General features: G+C 56.8%; 1 protein-coding gene across 1 annotated transcript in view; it reads left to right on the top strand.

The window, feature by feature from the left end:
* Nucleotides 1-16,694, top strand: part of LOC140410116 (membrane-spanning 4-domains subfamily A member 15-like) — a 44,405-nt gene that overhangs the window by 14,731 nt on the left and 12,980 nt on the right. Inside the window, exons 3-4 of the mRNA XM_072498057.1 lie at nt 2,190-2,327; nt 5,561-5,683. Of these exons, the coding sequence (XP_072354158.1) occupies nt 2,190-2,327; nt 5,561-5,683 (261 nt within the window). The remainder of the gene's footprint in view (nt 1-2,189; nt 2,328-5,560; nt 5,684-16,694) is intronic.

The following is a 16,694-nucleotide window of genomic DNA, read 5'->3' as shown; positions in this document are numbered from 1 at the left end:
CCTTCATGTTCGATAATGCACAGCGGGGCAAGATAAAAAACGACAAGATCTTGCGGTGGAGGATCGAACTCTCCACCTACAACTACGAGATCTAGTACCGGCCAGAGAGGGCGCACCTGATAAAGGCTTCCCGTCCCTTTGAACGCCTCAGCATGGACTTCAAAGACCCCCTCCCCTCCACCGACTGCAACACGTACTTCCTGAACGTGATTGGCGAGTACTCCCGGTTCCCATTCGCCATCCCCTGCCCCGACATGACCACAACCACCGTCATCAAGGCCCTCCATAGCATCTTTGCATTGTTCGGGTTCCCCGCGTACATTCACAGCGATAGGGGGTCCTCCTTTATGAGCGACGAACTGCGTCAATTCCTGTTCAGCAGGGGCATCGCCTCGAGCAGGACGACCGGTTACAACCCCCGGGGTAACGGACAGGTGGAGAGGGAGAACGGAACAGTCTGGAAGACCGTCCTGCTGGCCCTTCGGTCCAGGAAGCTCCCAGTCTCCCGCTGGCAAGAAGTCCTCCCGGATGCCCTCCACTCCACCCGGTCACTACTTTGTACAACCACAAATCAGACACCTCACGAACGTCTCCTTGTTTTCCCCGGGAAGTCCTCCTCCGGGACTTCGCTCCCAACCTGGCTAGCGACACCCGGACCCATCCTGCTTCGGAAGCACGTGCGGGCGCACAAGTCGGACCCGTTGGTCGAGAGGGTCCACCTGCTGCACGCCAACCCCCAGTACGCCTACGTAGCGTTCCCCGACGGCCTCCAAGACACGGTCTCTCTTCGGGACCTGGCGCCCGCCGGAGCCTCACGCGCATCCGCACCAATGCCCCCACCCCCACCCTCCCCGCAGCACCTGACCGGAGGGTCAGTACTCCCGCCGCCCCTGCCTAGGCCCGAACAAGCACTGACACCCCTTACAGGTGCCCCTCCCCCTGGCCACTTTTCGCCCCAACAGCACCGCCGAGGGGTGACAAAGCTGCCTGGGAGGATGACACCACGTTCCCGGAGTCGCAACCGCCGGGGCCCCCACCAGGATCACCGCCAAAGCCCAGACGCTCCAGAAGGACGACCAGGCCACCCGATCGACTGATTGCTGCACCATGAACACTTTGCTATTACCCTCGACATCACGGCACCTCAATACCTGGTCGTACCATGCGAAAGGCGACATTAACGCTGGCCATCACCCCGCCGGGCTCTTTTTTAACAGGGGGTGAATGTGGTAATACCAGGTATCGCAGTACCTGAGAGGTGGATGACCATTGGCTACCAGGAGTCTACCATTGGCTGATGTACATAGCTCCACCCTGAGAGGCGGAGTATAAGAACCAATGCCATCCCAGCCGCCTTCACTTTCTGTACCGAAGCTGCTGGGGAACAGGTCTAGCAGATTAAAGCCTATTAGTTATGACTCACCTTGTCTCGAGAGTAACTGATTGCACATCACAGGTCGAAAGCCACTTGTAAATAAAGTTAGAAAACACAGGGATACTTGCTGTGCTCTGTGCAGAGAGTTGCTTTCGGCAAAGGAGAGAAACCCTTTCAAACAAAAACTGCGCGGCCTTCTGTCTTTTGCGGGTGAAAAGCTACAGACCTGGCTCCTCCCCTTAGTTACGTAATCTCTATCCCACCTGTCTTACGGCCATTTTACTAAGCTACAATCCCTCAAAACGGGCAGCGCAAGTGGATAGCACTGTGGCTTCACAGCGCCAGGGTCCCCGGTTCGATTCCCCGCTGCGTCACTGTCTGCGCGGAGTCTGCACGTTCTTCCCGTGTCTGCGCGGGTTTCCTCCGGGTGCTCCGGTTTCCTCCCACAGTCCCAAGTTCAGGTTAGGTGGATTGGCCGCGCTAAATTGCCTTCAGCGTCCAAAAAGGTTAGATGGGATTATTGGGTTACGGGGATAGGGTGGGAGCGAGGGCTTAAGTGGGTCGGGGCAGGCTCGATGGGCCGAATGGCCTCCTTCTGCACTGTGTGTTCTATGCAGTCTAATTATCTAAACCCCAGGGAATCATCTTTAAATAAACAAAGGCCCATTCGCCCGATGTAGGTGAACAGTTAAATGGGTATAATCAATGATTTCCCCACTTTTACCACACCTTGATTGCATCTTTTGCAGACCAAACTATTACCGCAAGTTGCAGAGAGAAAATGTTCGAGGTTTAACTGATGCTTGCTTTGCAGCTCCGGGCATGCCTGACCACAAACATCATCAGCGTCCTGCTGGCCATCTGCGGGGTGATTGTCTACCTCATCGACATGCAGGAGATCCAGATGTGCATCCGCCACTCGTGGGCCTGCCAGGGTCCGCCTCAGTTCTACGTAAGTTAAAGCGGGAGAGGAGGTGAGGGGGTGGGTGGATGGTGGGGGGGGTGGGGGGGGAGCTGCCGGCGGGTGTGCCTCATCCGGGAGCATGCCTGGGAATGTCACAGGATGGCAATCCAGATGTCCAGGGAGTCACTCTGGGCAACAAGGGTTCAAATCCCTCCACAAGGGCCAGGTGGAAGGGAAATCTGACTGATAAAAAATCCCAGTAACGGTGACCACAAAACCACCATTGAACAAAGAACGAAGAAAATTACAATAGAACATTCCAGCGCAGTACAGGCCCTTCGGCCCTCAATGTTGCGCCGACCTGTGAAACCATTCTAAAGCCCATCTACACTATTCCCTTATCGTCCATATGTCTATCCAATGACCATTTGAATGCCCTTAGTGTTGGCGAGTCCACTACTGTTGCAGGCAGTGCATTCCACGCCCTTACTACTCTCTGGGTAAAGAACCTACCTCTGACATCTGTCTTATATCTATCTCCCCTCAATTTAAAGCTATGTCCCCTCGTGCTAGACGTCACCATCCGAGGAAAAAGGCTCTCACTGTCCACCCTATCCAATCCTCTGATCATCTTGTATGCCTCAATTAAGTCACCTCTTAACCTTCTTCTCTCGAACGAAAACAGCCTCAAGTCCCTCAGCCTTTCCTCATAAGATCTTCCCTCCATACCAGGCAACATTCTGGCAAATCTCCTCTGCACCCTTTCCAATGCTTCCACATCCTTCCCATAATGCGGTGACCAGAACTGCACGCAATACTCCAAATGCGGCCGCACCAGAGTGTTGTACAGCTGCAACATGACCTCATGGCTCCGAAACTCAATCCCTCTACCAATAAAAGCTAACACACCGTACGCCTTCTTAGCAACCCTCTCAACCTGGGTGGCAGCTTTCAGGGATCTATGTACATGGACACCGAGATCTCTCTGCTCATCCACACTACCAAGAATCTTACCATTAGCCCAGTACTCTGTCTTCCTGTTATTCCTTCCAAAATGAATCACCTCACACTTTTCTGCATTAAACTCCATTTGCCACCTCTCAGCCCAGCGCTGCAGCTTATCTATGTCCCTCTGTAACCTGCAACATCCTTCAAAACTGTCCACAACTCCACCGACTTTAGTGTCATCTGCAAATTTACTCACCCATCCTTCTACGCCCTCCTCCTAGGTCATTTATAAAAATGACAAACAGCAGCGGCCCCAAAACAGATCCTTGTGGTACACCACTAGTAACTGGACTCCAGTCTGAACATTTCCCATTAACCAGCACCCTCATTCTTCTTCCAGCTAGCCAATTTCTGACCCAAACCGCCAAATCTCCCTGAATCCCAATGCGTCCGTATTTTCTGCAGTAGCCTATCGTGGGGAACCTTATCAAATGCTTTCGTGAAATCCAGATACACCACATCAACTGTTTTACCCTCGTTCAACTGGATTACTGTACAGGAACAGGCCCTTCGGCCCTCCAAGCCTGCGCCGACCATGCTGCCCGTCTGAACTCAAACCCCTACCCTTCCTGGGTCCGTATCCCTCGATTCCCCATCCTAGTCATGTATTTGTCAAGATGCCCCTGAAACGCCACTATCGTCCCTGCTTCCACCCCCTCCTCCGGCAGCGAGTTCCAGGCACCCACGACCCTCTGTGTAAAAACCTTCCCTCGTACATCTCCTCTAAACCTTGCCCCTCGCACCTTAAACCTATGCCCCCTGAGTAATTGACTCTTGCACCCTGGGAAAAAGCTTCTGACTATTGATTGGTGTTCGAAACCCATTTGGTTCACTAATGATCCTTTTGGGAATGAAAGACGTCATCGTTTACCCGGCCTACCCAGGACCACAGCAATGTGGGTGACTCTTTACTGCACCCTGCTGAAATGGCCAAGAGAGGTAATCAAGGAGGTAATTAGGGAAGTGCTCACATCACTGGCGATATTGGCATTCCAAAGAAAGGGGAGGGAAATAAGAGTACACATCATGACCGCTCCATAAATGTTAACCAGGACACAGATCATCAAAGCAACAGATCAATTTTAGAAATAATGGGCCTCCTCCTGTTCCTGTGTAACGGGCTGGAGAAGGGGCTGAATGGGGCCTCCTCCTGTTCCTGTGTAACGGGCTGGAGTAGGGGCTGAATGGGGCCTCCTCCTGTTCCTGGGTAACAGGCTGGAGAAGGGGCTGAATGGGGCCTCCTCCTGTTCCTGGGTAACAGGCTGGAGAAGGGGCTGAATGGGGCCTCCTCCTGTTCCTGGTTAACAGGCTGGAGAAGGGGCTGAATGGGGCCTCCTCCTGTTCCTGGGTAACAGGCTGGAGAAGGGGCTGAATGGGGCCTCCTCCTGTTCCTGTGTGACAGGCTGGAGAAGGGGCTGAATGGGGCCTCCTCCTGTTCCTGTGCAACAGGCTGGAGAAGGGGCTGAATGGGGCCTCCTCCTGTTCCTGTGTAACAGTCTGGAGAAGGGGCTGAATGGGGCCTCCTCCTGTCCCTGTGTAACAGGCTAGAGAAGGGTCTGAATGGGGCCTCCTCCTGTTCCTGTGTAACAGGCTGGAGAAGGGTCTGAATGGGGCCTCCTCCTGTTCCTGTGTAACGGCTGGAGAAGGGGCTGAATGGGGTCTCCTCCTGTTCCCGTGTAACGGTCTGGAGAAGGGGCTGAATGGGGCCTCCTCCTGTTCCTGTGTAACAGGCTGGAGAAGGTGCTGAATGGGGCCTCCTCCTGTTCCTGTGTAACGGGCTGGAGAAGGGGCTGGATGGGGCCTCCTCCTGTTCCCGTGTAACGGGCTGGAGAAGGGGCTGGATGGGGCCTCCTCCTGTTCCTGCGTAACAGGCTGGAGAAGGGGCTGAATGGGGCCTCCTCCTGTCCCTGTGTAACGGGCTGGAGAAGGGGCTGAATGGGGCCTCCTCCTGTCCCTGTGTAACGGGCTGGAGAAGGGGCTGAATGGGGCCTCCTCCTGTCCCTGTGTAACAGGCTGGAGAAGGGGCTGAATGGGGCCTCCTCCTGTTCCTGTGTAACAGGCTGGAGAAGGGGCTGAATGGGGCCTCCTCCTGTTCCTGTGTAACGGGCTGGAGAAGGGGCTGAATGGGGCCTCCTCCTGTTCCTGTGTAACAGGCTGGAGAAGGGGCTGAATGGGGCCTCCTCCTGTTCGTGTGTCACAGGCTGGAGATGGGTTGCTGGTGCTGCCCTCTGGGACATTGGTTGACATTCTCGCTGTTTCTCGCTCTCCTCCAGGACCTGATGTACTACACCTTAATCGTCCTCCTGCTATTCACCCTCCTCGAGCTTACGATCAGCATCTCCATTTCAGCTTTCGTTTGCAAGTCGACCCGATGCTGCCATGCATACAGCAGCATGGTGAGTGCCCAGCAGGCCGCCACAACCTGCATTCATATAGCGCCGCAAGAACAGCAACTCAATGAATAGGAGTGTAATGGGGCTCATTATAACCCCGGGTCCCGGGAGCAGGCTCAGGGACACGGACCAGAAGCTATTCCGCAGAATAACGTTTCTAGGACGTCTTTACGGAGGAGAGGGAAAGATGCCGAGGTCGACGGAGTGAATTCCACACCTCGAGGACGGGGCACGGCGACCGATGGTGTTAGACATTGGAGGGATATCGGAGGGTTGTACAGATAGGGAGGGTTGTAGGGGCTGGAGGAGGTTACAGAGATAGGGAGGGTTGTAGGGGCTGGAGGAGGTTAGAGAGATAGGGAGGGTTGTAGGGGCTGGAGGAGGTTACAGAGATAGGGAGGGGTGTAGGGGCTGGAGGAGGCTACAGAGATTGGGAGGGTTGTAGAGGCTGGAGGAGGTTACAGGGATAGGGAGGGTTGTAGGGGCTGGAGGAGGTTACAGAGATAGGGAGGGGTGTAGGGGCTGGAGGAGGTTACAGAGATAGGGAGGGGTGTAGGGGCTGGAGGAGGTTACAGAAATAGAGAGTGTTATAGGGATTGGGGTAGGTAAGAGAGAGTTGGGCCTTTAGGAGGTGAAGGAGATCAGCTCCCTCAGTACTGACCCTCTGACAGTGCGGCACTCCCCCAGTACTGACCCTCAGACAGTGCGGCACTCCCTCAGTACTGATCCTCTGACAGTGCGGCACTCCCTCAGTACTGACCCTCTGACAGTGCAGCACTCCCTCAGTACTGACCCTCTGACAGCGCAGCTCTCCCTCAGTACTGACCCTCTGATAGTGCGGCACTCCCTCAGTACTGACCCTCTGACAGTGCAGCACTCTCTCAGTACTGACCCTCTGACAGTGCGGCACTCCCTCAGTACTGACCCTCTGACAGTGCGGCACTCCCTCAGTACTGACCCTCTGACAGTGCAGCAATTCCTCAGTACTGACCCTCTGACAGTGCGGCACTCCCTCAGTACTGACCCTCTGACAGTGCGGCACTCCCTCAGTACTGACCCTCTGACAGTGCGGTACTCCCTCAGTACTGACCCTCTGACAGTGCGGCACTCCCTCAGTACTGACCCTCTGACAGTGCGGCACTCCCTCAGTACTGACCCTCTGACAGTGCAGCACTTCCTCAGTACTGACCCCCTCTGACAGTGCGGCACTCCCTCAGTACTGACCCTCTGACAGTGCAGCACTCCCTCAGTACTGACCCTCTGACAGTGCGGCACTCCCTCAGTACTGACCCTCTGACAGTGCAGCAATCCCTCAGTACTGACCCTCTGACAGTGCGGCACTCCCTCAGTACTGACCCTCTGACAGTGCAGCACTCCCTCAGTACTGACCCTCTGACAGTGCGGCACTCCCTCAGTACTGACCCTCTGACAGTGCTGCAATCCCTCAGTACTGACCCTCTGACAGTGCGGCAATCCCTCAGTACTGACCCTCTGACAGTGCAGCACTCCCTCAGTACTGACCCTCTGACAGTGCAGCAATCCCTCAGTACTGACCCTCTGACAGTGCGTCACTCCCTCAGTACTGACTCTCAGACAGTGCAGCACTCCCTCAGTACTGACCCGCTGACAGTGCGGCACTCCCTCAGTACTGACCCTCTGACAGTGCAGCGCTCCCTCAGTACTGACCCTCTGACAGTGAGGCACTCCCTCAGTACTGACCCTCTGACAGTGCGGCACTCCCTCAGGACTGACCCTCTGACAGTGCGGCACTCCCCCAGTACTGACCCTCTGACAGTGCAGCACTCCCTCAATACTGACCCTCTGACAGTGCAGCACTCCCTCAGTACTGACCCTCTGACAGTGCGGCACTCCCTCAGTACTGACCCTCTGACAGTGCGGCACTCCCTCAGTACTGACACTCTGACAGTGCAGCACTCCCATAGTACTGACCCTCTGACAGTGCAGCACTCCCTCAGTACTGACCCTCTGACAGTGCAGCTCACCCTCAGTACTGACCCTCTAACAGTGCAGCAAATCTCAGTACTGACCCTCTGACAGTGCAGCACCCTCAATAGTGACCCTCTGACAGTGCAGCACTCCCTCAGTACAGACCCTCTGACAATGCAGCACTCCCACAGTACTGACCCTCTGACAGAGCAGCACTCCCTCAGTACTGACCGTCTGACAGTGCAGCACTCCCTCAGTACTGACCCTCTGACAGTGCAGCACTCCCTCGGTACTGACCCTCTGACAGTGCAGCACTCCCTCAGTACTGACCCTCTGACAGCGCAGCACTCCCTCAGTACTGACCCTCTGACAGTGCGGCACTCCCCCAGTACTGACCCTCTGACAGTGCGGCACTCCCTCAGTACTGACCCTCTGACAGTGCAGCACTCCCTCAGTACTGACCCTCTGACAGTGCGGCACTCCCTCAGTACTGACCCTCTGACAGTGCGGCACTCCCTCAGTACTGACACTCTGACAGTGCAGCACTCCTATAGTACTGACCCTCTGACAGTGCGGCACTCCCTCAGTACTGACCCTCTGACAGTGCAGCACTCCCTCAGTACTGACCCTATGACAGTGCGGCACTCCCTCAGTACTGACCCTCTGACAGTGCGGCACTCCCTCAGTACTGACACTCTGACAGTGCAGCACTCCCATAGTACTGACCCTCTGACAGTGCGGCACTCCCTCAGTACTGACCCTCTGACAGTGCAGCAATTCCTCAGTACTGACCCTCTGACAGTGCGGCACTCCCTCAGTACTGACCCTCTGACAGTGCGGCACTCCCTCAGTACTGACCCTCTGACAGTGCGGTACTCCCTCAGTACTGACCCTCTGACAGTGCGGCACTCCCTCAGTACTGACCCTCTGACAGTGCGGCACTCCCTCAGTACTGACCCTCTGACAGTGCAGCACTTCCTCAGTACTGACCCCCTCTGACAGTGCGGCACTCCCTCAGTACTGACCCTCTGACAGTGCAGCACTCCCTCAGTACTGACCCTCTGACAGTGCGGCACTCCCTCAGTACTGACCCTCTGACAGTGCAGCAATCCCTCAGTACTGACCCTCTGACAGTGCGGCACTCCCTCAGTACTGACCCTCTGACAGTGCAGCACTCCCTCAGTACTGACCCTCTGACAGTGCGGCACTCCCTCAGTACTGACCCTCTGACAGTGCAGCAATCCCTCAGTACTGACCCTCTGACAGTGCGGCACTCCCTCAGTACTGACCCTCTGACAGTGCAGCACTCCCTCAGTACTGACCCTCTGACAGTGCAGCAATCCCTCAGTACTGACCCTCTGACAGTGCGTCACTCCCTCAGTACTGACTCTCAGACAGTGCAGCACTCCCTCAGTACTGACCCGCTGACAGTGCGGCACTCCCTCAGTACTGACCCTCTGACAGTGCAGCGCTCCCTCAGTACTGACCCTCTGACAGTGAGGCACTCCCTCAGTACTGACCCTCTGACAGTGCGGCACTCCCTCAGGACTCACCCTCTGACAGTGCGGCACTCCCCCAGTACTGACCCTCTGACAGTGCAGCACTCCCTCAATACTGACCCTCTGACAGTGCAGCACTCCCTCAGTACTGACCCTCTGACAGTGCGGCACTCCCTCCGTACTGACCCTCTGACAGTGCGGCACTCCCTCAGTACTGACACTCTGACAGTGCAGCACTCCCATAGTACTGACCCTCTGACAGTGCAGCACTCCCTCAGTACTGACCCTCTGACAGTGCAGCTCACCCTCAGTACTGACCCTCTAACAGTGCAGCAAATCTCAGTACTGACCCTCTGACAGTGCAGCACTCCCTCAATAGTCACCCTCTGACAGTGCAGCACTCCCTCAGTACAGACCCTCTGACAATGCAGCACTCCCACAGTACTGACCCTCTGACAGAGCAGCACTCCCTCAGTACTGACCGTCTGACAGTGCAGCATTCCCTCAGTACTGACCCTCTGACAGTGCAGCACTCCCTCGGTACTGACCCTCTGACAGTGCAGCACTCCCTCAGTACTGACCCTCTGACAGCGCAGCACTCCCTCAGTACTGACCCTCTGACAGTGCGGCACTCCCCCAGCACTGACCCTCTGACAGTGCGGCACTCCCTCAGTACTGACCCTCTGACAGTGCAGCACTCCCTCAGTACTGACCCTCTGACAGTGCAGCGCTCCCTCAGTACTGACCCTTTGACAGTGCGGCACTCCCTCAGTACTGCCCCTCTGACAGTGCAGCACTCCCTCAGTACTGACCCTCTGACAGTGCGGCACTCCCTCAGTACTGACCCTCTGACAGTGCGGCACTCCCTCAGTACTGACACTCTGACAGTGCAGCACTCCCATAGTACTGACCCTCTGACAGTGCAGCACTCCCTCAGTACTGACCCTCTGACAGTGCAGCTCACCCTCAGTACTGACCCTCTAACAGTGCAGCAAATCTCAGTACTGACCCTCTGACAGTGCAGCACTCCCTCAATACTGACCCTCTGACAGTGCAGCACTCCCTCAGTACTGACCCTCTGACAGTGCAGCACTCCCTCAGTACTGACCCTCTGACAGTGCAGCACTCCCTCGGTACTGACCCTCTGACAGTGCGGCACTCCCTCAGTGCTGACCCTCAATTAGTGCAGCACTCCCTCAGTACTGACCCTCTGACTGTGCAGCACTCCCTCAGTACTGACCCTCTGACAGTGCAGCACTCCCTCAGTACTGACCCTCTGACAGTGCAGCATTCCTCAGTACTGACCCTCTGACAGTGCAGCACTCCCTCGGTACTGACCCTCTGACAGTGCGGCACTCCCTCAGTACTGACCCTCTGACAGTGCAGCACTCCCTCAGTACTGACCCTCTGACAGTGCGGCACTCCCTCAGTACTGACCCTCTGACAGTGCAGCAATCCCTCAGTACTGACCCTCTGACAGTGCGGCACTCCCTCAGTACTGACCCTCTGACAGTGCAGCACTCCCTCAGTACTGACCCTCTGACAGTGCGGCACTCCCTCAGTACTGACCCTCTGACAGTGCTGCAATCCCTCAGTACTGACCCTCTGACAGTGCGGCACTCCCTCAGTACTGACCCTCTGACAGTGCAGCACTCCCTCAGTACTGACCCTCTGACAGTGCAGCAATCCCTCAGTACTGACCCTCTGACAGTGCGTCACTCCCTCAGTACTGACTCTCAGACAGTGCAGCACTCCCTCAGTACTGACCCGCTGACAGTGCGGCACTCCCTCAGTACTGACCCTCTGACAGTGCAGCGCTCCCTCAGTACTGACCCTCTGACAGTGAGGCACTCCCTCAGTACTGACCCTCTGACAGTGCGGCACTCCCTCAGGACTGACCCTCTGACAGTGCGGCACTCCCCCAGTACTGACCCTCTGACAGTGCAGCACTCCCTCAATACTGACCCTCTGACAGTGCAGCACTCCCTCAGTACTGACCCTCTGACAGTGCGGCACTCCCTCAGTACTGACCCTCTGACAGTGCGGCACTCCCTCAGTACTGACACTCTGACAGTGCAGCACTCCCATAGTACTGACCCTCTGACAGAGCAGCACTCCCTCAGTACTGACCGTCTGACAGTGCAGCACTCCCTCAGTACTGACCCTCTGACAGTGCAGCACTCCCTCGGTACTGACCCTCTGACAGTGCAGCACTCCCTCAGTACTGACCCTCTGACAGCGCAGCACTCCCTCAGTACTGACCCTCTGACAGTGCGGCACTCCCCCAGTACTGACCCTCTGACAGTGCGGCACTCCCTCAGTACTGACCCTCTGACAGTGCAGCACTCCCTCAGTACTGACCCTCTGACAGTGCGGCACTCCCTCAGTACTGACCCTCTGACAGTGCGGCACTCCCTCAGTACTGACACTCTGACAGTGCAGCACTCCCATAGTACTGACCCTCTGACAGTGCGGCACTCCCTCAGTACTGACCCTCTGACAGTGCAGCACTCCCTCAGTACTGACCCTCTGACAGTGCGGCACTCCCTCAGTACTGACCCTCTGACAGTGCGGCACTCCCTCAGTACTGACACTCTGACAGTGCAGCACTCCCATAGTACTGAACCTCTGACAGTGCGGCACTCCCTCAGTACTGACCCTCTGACAGTGCAGCAATTCCTCAGTACTGACCCTCTGACAGTGCGGCACTCCCTCAGTACTGACCCTCTGACAGTGCGGCACTCCCTCAGTACTGACCCTCTGACAGTGCGGTACTCCCTCAGTACTGACCCTCTGACAGTGCGGCACTCCCTCAGTACTGACCCTCTGACAGTGCGGCACTCCCTCAGTACTGACCCTCTGACAGTGCAGCACTTCCTCAGTACTGACCCCCTCTGACAGTGCGGCACTCCCTCAGTACTGACCCTCTGACAGTGCAGCACTCCCTCAGTACTGACCCTCTGACAGTGCGGCACTCCCTCAGTACTGACCCTCTGACAGTGCAGCAATCCCTCAGTACTGACCCTCTGACAGTGCGGCACTCCCTCAGTACTGACCCTCTGACAGTGCAGCACTCCCTCAGTACTGACCCTCTGACAGTGCGGCACTCCCTCAGTACTGACCCTCTGACAGTGCAGCAATCCCTCAGTACTGACCCTCTGACAGTGCGGCACTCCCTCAGTACTGACCCTCTGACAGTGCAGCACTCCCTCAGTACTGACCCTCTGACAGTGCAGCAATCCCTCAGTACTGACCCTCTGACAGTGCGTCACTCCCTCAGTACTGACTCTCAGACAGTGCAGCACTCCCTCAGTACTGACCCGCTGACAGTGCGGCACTCCCTCAGTACTGACCCTCTGACAGTGCAGCACTCCCTCAGTACTGACCCTCTGACAGTGCAGCGCTCCCTCAGTACTGACCCTCTGACAGTGAGGCACTCCCTCAGTACTGACCCTCTGACAGTGCGGCACTCCCTCAGGACTCACCCTCTGACAGTGCAGCACTCCCTCAATACTGACCCTCTGACAGTGCAGCACTCCCTCAGTACTGACCCTCTGACAGTGCGGCACTCCCTCAGTACTGACCCTCTGACAGTGCGGCACTCCCTCAGTACTGACACTCTGACAGTGCAGCACTCCCATAGTACTGACCCTCTGACAGTGCAGCACTCCCTCAGTACTGACCCTCTGACAGTGCAGCTCACCCTCAGTACTGACCCTCTAACAGTGCAGCAAATCTCAGTACTGACCCTCTGACAGTGCAGCACTCCCTCAATAGTGACCCTCTGACAGTGCAGCACTCCCTCAGTACAGACCCTCTGACAATGCAGCACTCCCACAGTACTGACCCTCTGACAGAGCAGCACTCCCTCAGTACTGACCGTCTGACAGTGCAGCACTCCCTCAGTACTGACCCTCTGACAGTGCAGCACTCCCTCGGTACTGACACTCTGACAGTGCAGCACTCCCTCAGTACTGACCCTCTGACAGTGCGGCACTCCCTCAGTACTGACCCTCTGACAGCGCAGCACTCCCTCAGTACTGACCCTCTGACAGTGCGGCACTCCCCCAGTACTGACCCTCTGACAGTGCGGCACTCCCTCAGTACTGACCCTCTGACAGTGCAGCACTCCCTCAATACTGACCCTCTGACAGTGCGGCACTCCCTCAGTACTGACCCTCTGACAGTGCGGCACTCCCTCAGTACTGACACTCTGACAGTGCAGCACTCCCATAGTACTGACCCTCTGACAGTGCGGCACTCCCTCAGTACTGACCCTCTGACAGTGCAGCACTCCCTCAGTACTGACCCTATGACAGTGCGGCACTCCCTCAGTACTGACCCTCTGACAGTGCGGCACTCCCTCAGTACTGACACTCTGACAGTGCAGCACTCCCATAGTACTGACCCTCTGACAGTGCGGCACTCCCTCAGTACTGACCCTCTGACAGTGCAGCAATTCCTCAGTACTGACCCTCTGACAGTGCGGCACTCCCTCAGTACTGACCCTCTGACAGTGCGGCACTCCCTCAGTACTGACCCTCTGACAGTGCGGTACTCCCTCAGTACTGACCCTCTGACAGTGCGGCACTCCCTCAGTACTGACCCTCTGACAGTGCAGCAATCCCTCAGTACTGACCCTCTGACAGTGCGGCACTCCCTCAGTACTGACCCTCTGACAGTGCAGCACTCCCTCAGTACTGACCCTCTGACAGTGCGGCACTCCCTCAGTACTGACCCTCTGACAGTGCAGCAATCCCTCAGTACTGACCCTCTGACAGTGCGGCACTCCCTCAGTACTGACCCTCTGACAGTGCGGCACTCCCTCAGTACTGACACTCTGACAGTGCAGCACTCCCATAGTACTGAACCTCTGACAGTGCGGCACTCCCTCAGTACTGACCCTCTGACAGTGCAGCAATTCCTCAGTACTGACCCTCTGACAGTGCGGCACTCCCTCAGTACTGACCCTCTGACAGTGCGGCACTCCCTCAGTACTGACCCTCTGACAGTGCGGTACTCCCTCAGTACTGACCCTCTGACAGTGCGGCACTCCCTCAGTACTGACCCTCTGACAGTGCGGCACTCCCTCAGTACTGACCCTCTGACAGTGCAGCACTTCCTCAGTACTGACCCCCTCTGACAGTGCGGCACTCCCTCAGTACTGACCCTCTGACAGTGCAGCACTCCCTCAGTACTGACCCTCTGACAGTGCGGCACTCCCTCAGTACTGACCCTCTGACAGTGCAGCAATCCCTCAGTACTGACCCTCTGACAGTGCGGCACTCCCTCAGTACTGACCCTCTGACAGTGCAGCACTCCCTCAGTACTGACCCTCTGACAGTGCGGCACTCCCTCAGTACTGACCCTCTGACAGTGCAGCAATCCCTCAGTACTGACCCTCTGACAGTGCGGCACTCCCTCAGTACTGACCCTCTGACAGTGCAGCACTCCCTCAGTACTGACCCTCTGACAGTGCAGCAATCCCTCAGTACTGACCCTCTGACAGTGCGTCACTCCCTCAGTACTGACTCTCAGACAGTGCAGCACTCCCTCAGTACTGACCCGCTGACAGTGCGGCACTCCCTCAGTACTGACCCTCTGACAGTGCAGCACTCCCTCAGTACTGACCCTCTGACAGTGCAGCGCTCCCTCAGTACTGACCCTCTGACAGTGAGGCACTCCCTCAGTACTGACCCTCTGACAGTGCGGCACTCCCTCAGGACTCACCCTCTGACAGTGCAGCACTCCCTCAATACTGACCCTCTGACAGTGCAGCACTCCCTCAGTACTGACCCTCTGACAGTGCGGCACTCCCTCAGTACTGACCCTCTGACAGTGCGGCACTCCCTCAGTACTGACACTCTGACAGTGCAGCACTCCCATAGTACTGACCCTCTGACAGTGCAGCACTCCCTCAGTACTGACCCTCTGACAGTGCAGCTCACCCTCAGTACTGACCCTCTAACAGTGCAGCAAATCTCAGTACTGACCCTCTGACAGTGCAGCACTCCCTCAATAGTGACCCTCTGACAGTGCAGCACTCCCTCAGTACACACCCTCTGACAATGCAGCACTCCCACAGTACTGACCCTCTGACAGAGCAGCACTCCCTCAGTACTGACCGTCTGACAGTGCAGCACTCCCTCAGTACTGACCCTCTGACAGTGCAGCACTCCCTCGGTACTGACACTCTGACAGTGCAGCACTCCCTCAGTACTGACCCTCTGACAGTGCGGCACTCCCTCAGTACTGACCCTCTGACAGCGCAGCACTCCCTCAGTACTGACCCTCTGACAGTGCGGCACTCCCCCAGTACTGACCCTCTGACAGTGCGGCACTCCCTCAGTACTGACCCTCTGACAGTGCAGCACTCCCTCAATACTGACCCTCTGACAGTGCGGCACTCCCTCAGTACTGACCCTCTGACAGTGCGGCACTCCCTCAGTACTGACACTCTGACAGTGCAGCACTCCCATAGTACTGACCCTCTGACAGTGCGGCACTCCCTCAGTACTGACCCTCTGACAGTGCAGCACTCCCTCAGTACTGACCCTATGACAGTGCGGCACTCCCTCAGTACTGACCCTCTGACAGTGCGGCACTCCCTCAGTACTGACACTCTGACAGTGCAGCACTCCCATAGTACTGACCCTCTGACAGTGCGGCACTCCCTCAGTACTGACCCTCTGACAGTGCAGCAATTCCTCAGTACTGACCCTCTGACAGTGCGGCACTCCCTCAGTACTGACCCTCTGACAGTGCGGCACTCCCTCAGTACTGACCCTCTGACAGTGCGGTACTCCCTCAGTACTGACCCTCTGACAGTGCGGCACTCCCTCAGTACTGACCCTCTGACAGTGCAGCAATCCCTCAGTACTGACCCTCTGACAGTGCGGCACTCCCTCAGTACTGACCCTCTGACAGTGCAGCACTCCCTCAGTACTGACCCTCTGACAGTGCGGCACTCCCTCAGTACTGACCCTCTGACAGTGCAGCAATCCCTCAGTACTGACCCTCTGACAGTGCGGCACTCCCTCAGTACTGACCCTCTGACAGTGCAGCACTCCCTCAGTACTGACCCTCTGACAGTGCAGCAATCCCTCAGTACTGACCCTCTGACAGTGCGTCACTCCCTCAGTACTGACTCTCAGACAGTGCAGCACTCCCTCAGTACTGACCCGCTGACAGTGCGGCACTCCCTCAGTACTGACCCTCTGACAGTGCAGCGCTCCCTCAGTACTGACCCTCTGACAGTGAGGCACTCCCTCAGTACTGACCCTCTGACAGTGCGGCACTCCCTCAGGACTCACCCTCTGACAGTGCGGCACTCCCCCTGTACTGACCCTCTGACAGTGCAGCACTCCCTCAATACTGACCCTCTGACAGTGCAGCACTCCCTCAGTACTGACCCTCTGACAGTGCGGCACTCCCTCAGTACTGACCCTCTGACAGTGCGGCACTCCCTCAGTACTGACACTCTGACAGTGCAGCACTCCCATAGTACTGACCCTCTGACAGTGCAGCACTCCCTCAGTACTGACCCTCTGACAGTGCAGCTCACCCTC

This window comes from Scyliorhinus torazame, chromosome 4 (genome assembly GCF_047496885.1).
Source record: "Scyliorhinus torazame isolate Kashiwa2021f chromosome 4, sScyTor2.1, whole genome shotgun sequence".
Lineage (NCBI taxonomy): Eukaryota > Metazoa > Chordata > Chondrichthyes > Carcharhiniformes > Scyliorhinidae > Scyliorhinus > Scyliorhinus torazame.
Note: the sequence above shows the minus strand (reverse complement) of the source record. Positions and strands in the feature narration are given on the sequence as shown.